The 6,346-nt window shown below is 40.9% G+C and overlaps 1 protein-coding gene across 1 annotated transcript in view; it reads left to right on the top strand.

The window, feature by feature from the left end:
• The window catches only part of RUNX2 (runt-related transcription factor 2), an 81,135-nt gene extending 75,027 nt beyond the window's left edge, over nucleotides 1–6,108 (top strand). Inside the window, exon 6 of the mRNA XM_010004912.1 lies at nucleotides 5,630–6,108. Coding sequence (XP_010003214.1) covers nucleotides 5,630–6,108 — 479 coding nt within the window. The remainder of the gene's footprint in view (nucleotides 1–5,629) is intronic.
• Nucleotides 6,109–6,346: the final 238 nt, after the last annotated feature.

Here is a 6,346-nt window from a genome sequence, read left to right on the forward strand (position 1 = left end):
TTCAGACCTATGGTCCTGTTGGCTTCAGCAACAATATTTCAGAATATTTCACTCACATGTAAATCAGAAAACAAGATCTTTGCCGGGCGTAGAGAACAAGAGAAATAATAATGTGATTTGGATGGATTTCAACTGAGTCACGTAGAAGCTGTGTGGCAGAAACACGTACAAAATCCTGTTTGTCCAGGAAAATAATGGAGTGTCCCTCGTCTTGTTCACTTCACCTCTTCTCATTTCTTCCAGCAGTGGATTTGGTGGATATATAGTCTTGTGTATTCCTCAGCTTGAGACATGTCCAGAGGAGGTCAGCTTGTGTGCTGCCTGCAGGACGGTTCATGTAAAAGGAATTGCACCTTCCCCTGTAACTGAATGATGTATCATAGTGTTATGGAGAAGTAACTTCAATTCTGACATTTCCTACCTTTCTCACTCTTCACGTGGTAATGTTAATAATGTCCTTTTTTTTTTTTTCCTCTAGTTGTGTTTGTAGTTTCTCAAATTTCTAAAAAAAGCAAACCCTGAGTAACCCTGCCTTCCCAAATTTTAATTTGCACTATCGTGCAAATATCCATGTGGACCATGATTTAGTTCCTTTTCTGCAGGACATTCCAGTGAATGGAGCCATCAATGGACCCATTCTCAACTGAGGCTGGGGATTGGTGGGGATTTCCCTGTGCTTCAGCAATGATTGCAATCATTTCAAAAAATGCTGGTACTTGGGACTCCTGGATTTCATTCCAGTCTTTGTACAAGTGTCTTTGTAGGGGCACAGACTCTTCTGCCCATTTTTAGTCAGAATGCTTGGGATTTGTTCATATTTGGCTAGATTTTCAGGGCAACATCTCTCACACAAAAGCCACTCCTATTCCAAAGTTCAAGTCCTTACTTCAAAGCATGGAACTAGTACAGCTTTTCAAAGGACGGCTCCTCAGAGTTTAAGATTAGTAAAACAATATATTTTTCCCAGCAGAAGAGTTTCAGCTGAAATTTTAAAAACAAATACATGCATAAATCACAATTTAGCCTGAGACAGACGCCCAGCATGGACTGTTTCAGCCAGAACATTTAAAGTTTGGCAAAGCTGTAAGAGACTGAAAATTGTCTCATCATGTGAAGTGTGTGGCATACTTCATACGAGGTGATATTATCAGCTGCAAGTAATCCAAGCTGCACTCACAATTCATAGACAAAGATGTCAGGGAAGGAAAAAACAATGCTAATAGATCAGTTAGTGCTACGTCCCAGCCTGAACTGAAATATTGAAAAAAAAACACCAAAAAATCTGGTATCTGCTTCAGCGAATCCTTTAACACTGAAATATTCCAAAACAAAAGGGAATAATTTAGCTACTGGTAAATATATTTGACTACATGTAACTGAATTTCCTGGAGACAGACTATTCAGTGACCTTTGAATATAGCACCAATCTGTTCTCTGGTATTCAGTGTTTATTCATTGACTTGATGTGCTAGATATTTCCCAGTGGGACATATGCATTAAGCCAAAGGAATTTTTTTCTTTGGTCATGATCTGATAGCATAAAATGACAAAGCAAACTGAGATATTTGTCAGTTATAAAATTATCCCATAACCTTTTAAAGTAGATGTCAGCTTGCTGTACCCACAAGGAGTTAATCTATCCACGGTACATTATGATCTTCAATAACTGGAAGTGATTGACCAAAGTGCTGTAAACCTGGCAGAAATGTGTTACCTTGTTTTCTGCAAACCACAAGCACAGCTTATTAATTGAGAAATGAACATTAACTGGCATTAGCTGGCATCTGTAAACTGAAAAAAAGAGAAATGACCACAGTAGGCATTCAGCTGGAGACGGTAGAGCTGCAAAACTGCAACAGGTAAAATTGTTTTTTAAGCACGAATGCAAAACCATTCAGTTGGCTGCTGGCAGATGCCCAAGTCTAGGGTTTTTAATGAGGCTTCTGCATCAAAATAAGTGAAACCACATGGAATTTTAATTGTTCTTATTCTAAATATGAAACAAACTGGAGCATATTCTTGAATCTGGGATGTTAGCATATATATTGGCATATTAACATGACCACTCTTCTGTTCTAAACGTATTGCTCTCAGAAAACTTGAGTACCAGGTTACAGTAGGGAGGAATCACTTAGAAGATTTAGAAGCAGTTTAACCTGGGCTCTCTCAAATGAAAAAGGGTGTTTTTTAAAAATACACTCTTTTTTTCTTCTTCTTTTTTTTTGTTTTAATTTTTTTGTTGTCAAGCATGGTGAGCTGATCAGACTGCATAGGGAAAGAAGATCACTTGGTGTGCTTGTTGCCATGTTTCTTTTTCTGGTGGCACAAATAAAGTCTCATCTCTTTACAGAAGTGTGATTTCACAATCATGCAGCCACCATGTAGGGTGGAGGATCTGTGCTTCACCCGTTTAATACAAGCTATCACGAGAGTGGGAATTCATAGATGCAAATTGTTTTCTTGCTCTGATGGAGGAACAATTAGCATAAATCTTTAATCCTGCTGGGGAGAAGAATAAAAAAATTATTTACTTGCACTGTCATGTTACTGTATTGCTGATCAACATTGCTATTTGTGCACAACATATAAAGAGATGGGTGCCATACCCAAAAGAGCTATTTATCTTTCCAGTCCGGCAAAGAATTAAACATATATAAATGAATATGCATCTGTTGTTTGCAAGTTAGAACCAAAATCAGCCTTAACACAAGGAGGTAGCACAGAGAAAGGAGGAGGATGAAAATGCAGCAGATTGCATAGCAGTGAGGAAGGCAAGAAGCTGAATTTTAGAGGTGACTTTTAAAAAAGTTTCTGGACTCACTTAAAAAGCAGGTTTTAGACCAGGCATCACAGAATTTTTTTTCTGATCTCCAAAAATACCTTTACACAACAGAGATACAGAAGGCTGGGAACAAATCGCAACTGAGTGCAGGGAGTTATGGAGACAGCAAAAAGTGTTTGGGCAAAAGGGGGGTTGGAGAAGTGAGTGTGCAGGAGCCATGCAGACACAGCCATGAAGGAGATAAGAAAGGGTTATGGTTATTTGGCCTTTGGGTAAGTAGGATTGTGCTTTACAAGCAACAGTAAAACAAACAGGTGTGGATTTACTAGGGGATGTAAGGAGGTCTGTAGCCCCACATTAGAAATGCCTGTGTAGTGTGCAGATTCCCAGTCATTCAACACATACATGATCTCTTGGCAGCACCCATGCAGATAATATTTGGATCTAGCCCTGAAAGGGAGATTGCCTTTTAATGTGTAGAACTGTGTGGATAATTTGGGTTTTTTTTTTTAAAAAAAAAGTATTGTTTGCAAAGAAATAAAAAATGCCAATGTTCTTCTACACCCTTGCACTCATACCAGTTCTACCTTTGATTGTAAAAGTCTTGTTTAGCTTCTGTCAGGGTAAACTAAAAGCAACTGCTCATGTTGAAAGAGTTGCAATAACACTGGAAAAAAAAAAAAAAAAAAAAAAGAAAGAAAGAAAGAAAAAAAAAATAATATAAGTGGTAGCAGATTGAAATTCAGTATTTTGAGCAGCTGGGGAAATTATGTTCTAACCTTATATTTCCAGATACATATCAGACCTGTTCACAATATAAAGGATAGTGTTCCAAAATTACAGCTTTGAATCTGGGTGGTATCGCCTCTGGCTATTGTTTGCAGTTGGGAACGAAAGAAGTTGCATCAAGTAGTGGAGTGTTTGCTGTAAAGGTACAAGTTATATTACATTCCATGGTGCTGTGGTTGGAAGGGTTGATGATGGAGACAGACCCATTCACCCGTAGGTCACTGATTCGGTTCCAGATAAAGATAATAGTAATCACATTGTCATCAGAGTTTAAAATGGGCTTTTACTGCCCGTTTAAAGCTCTGTACTCAATTTCTTTTGAAACGGCAGATTATAATCCCTGGGCTTCAGGCTGCATGAGTTGGACACTTGGCTGGCTGTGGTCCAGGTCCTCCAGCCTGAACCCAAGCTGTGCCTGAGCTTTGCCTCCCTGCTGCTTTTAGGTATTGCCTGATATTATATTGAAGGTGTTTGTCAAATGAGCTGATAGAACAGGAGAGGACAGTGATCTAAATTGCAAAATGTGCCACACAAGGTGGCAAGGGCTGTTGAGTGTGTGGATTAGGGTAGCAACCACTGTTGTGGATGCTCTAAGGGGCCAAGGGATGGGGGGACTTTTAGACAGCAGTCAGCAGGTCAGATCCTAAGTCTGTCTACAAGGAAAAGCCTTGCTGTGTCTTACATTGAGGATACACCGTGTGTTTCAGTGTTTGGCATGTCAGTTTTTTCTTTTCAAGGAAAAAGAGATGGGTGAACCCTTTGGTCTAGAGGACTTTAAAGCTGTAGAAGTGTCAGCTGGGAAGTACAGAGAGAGCCTATTTGATTTAATTATTTTTCCCCTGTATTTATACCCTGCTCTTTCCAGCTTGCTCTCTGTAAAAGTGTATATATGTATCTACTGCAGAGTGGCTGATGCATTTCTCTCCCTCTTATGCTGTGTTTCTTCACTAGGCTTTTTCTCTTTCTCCCCTTTTCCCACACCCTCTTTGTTTTCCTCTTTTCTGGCTCTCAACACAAGCTTTCACCATCTTTTTCTTTTGCTCCTGTCCATCCCACAGTCTTCTAAGAAGATCACCAAGCTACTAACGTTTGCTTTCCAGTTCTGCTCCAAAACTTCGGGTGTTTGATGTGGGATTAGAAATTAGGCAAAATGAGCTTACCCATCCCTGTTTTGCGTTAGACTCCAATTCACAGCGTTACCATCCAGACATGCACAGTAGCCATAAACTCTGTGGTCTTTTTTTTTCAACCAGACTGCAAAGACTGCATATGAAAACAACTTTTCTCAGTGGCAGAAAAAGTGTTGGGCTTGTAATTTTCCATCGGCTGCACTGAAAAGTAAGATTAGCATCTTCACTACTAGCTCACTGGCCTTGTCCATCCTACAGATGCAGCAACTAATGTTTTTCAGCCATAGGAAATAGCTGAACAGATTCTCACCTACATACATTGATTTCAGGCAAGAAGTGGGGCTTAGTCACCCCCGGTGTAACTCCCTGGTGTCAGTGATGCAACTAGGTCGGTGTTGCCAACTCTTGCAGTTTTATTACAAGTTGCACAGTAATTTAGGCTGTTCTGGAAAACCCAGCTCCTGACGGCGTGTACTGAGGTCGGAATCTCAGCTTTCGTGTGCAACCAGACCTGAGTTTCTTGAGAGGCTGTAGCAAAAACGTAGAGACATGTAACCCTCAAAGCCCAGAAGCCAAATGAACTCCAAATCCACCTTTATTTTTTTGGCTCTTTTTCAATCTTTCAATTTTTTAGAGTTTTAGTTTTTTTTTCCGGCCTGACTTGTGATCTTTGAACGTTCCAGGTTGGCAATGCTGCTCCCTCCATTGGCATTGGTGGAGTTAGACCAGGGATGAGTTTGGCCCAGCACTTGTAGAAGACAGGTGTATGACTCTGTTCCTTGCAATGTATTATTTGATATGATCTGCTGTTCTCTTGGGGGCCAAAAGAAATGGGTTTACTTAGAAAAAATAAAAGTCTATCATCATTTGATACAAAAAATGGTATTTACAGAATTGTTTTCCCCCGTCTTTTGTTATAATTTTTTAGGTGCTTCAGAGCTGGGCCCATTTTCAGATCCCAGGCAGTTCACAAGCATTTCATCCCTCACTGAGAGCCGCTTCTCCAACCCACGAATGCACTATCCAGCCACCTTTACCTATACACCGCCAGTCACCTCAGGCATGTCACTGGGTATGTCCGCAACCACTCACTACCACACCTACCTACCACCACCCTACCCCGGCTCTTCCCAAAACCAAAGTGGACCTTTCCAGACCAGCAGCACTCCATATCTCTACTATGGCACTTCGTCAGGATCATACCAGTTCCCCATGGTGCCAGGAGGGGACCGCTCCCCCTCCAGGATGCTTCCACCGTGCACCACCACAGCCAACGGCAGCACGCTCTTAAACCCTAACTTGCCCAACCAGAGTGACGGTGTGGAGGCGGATGGCAGCCACAGCAGCTCCCCAACCGTCTTGAATTCTAGTGGCAGAATGGATGAGTCCGTTTGGAGGCCCTACTGAGATTTCTTCTCTAGCCGGCCTGACCGCTGCGAGCCAAAAAAACCAAACAAACCAAAAACCAACCAAACGGTCGACTAACTACGAAGTGCCTGGTTTTTTGTTGTTTTTGTTTTTTTGGTTTTGGTTTTGGTTTTTTGTTGTTCTTGTTGTTTGGGGGTTTTTTAAACAAAAAAAATAATAATTTTAATGATATGTGCAACTGTGTAGATGGGAGGATAATGGCCATAAATAACACCAG

Source organism: Chaetura pelagica, unplaced genomic scaffold (assembly GCF_000747805.2).
Source record: "Chaetura pelagica isolate M959 unplaced genomic scaffold, ChaPel_1.0 scaffold99, whole genome shotgun sequence".
Classification (NCBI taxonomy): domain Eukaryota; kingdom Metazoa; phylum Chordata; class Aves; order Apodiformes; family Apodidae; genus Chaetura; species Chaetura pelagica.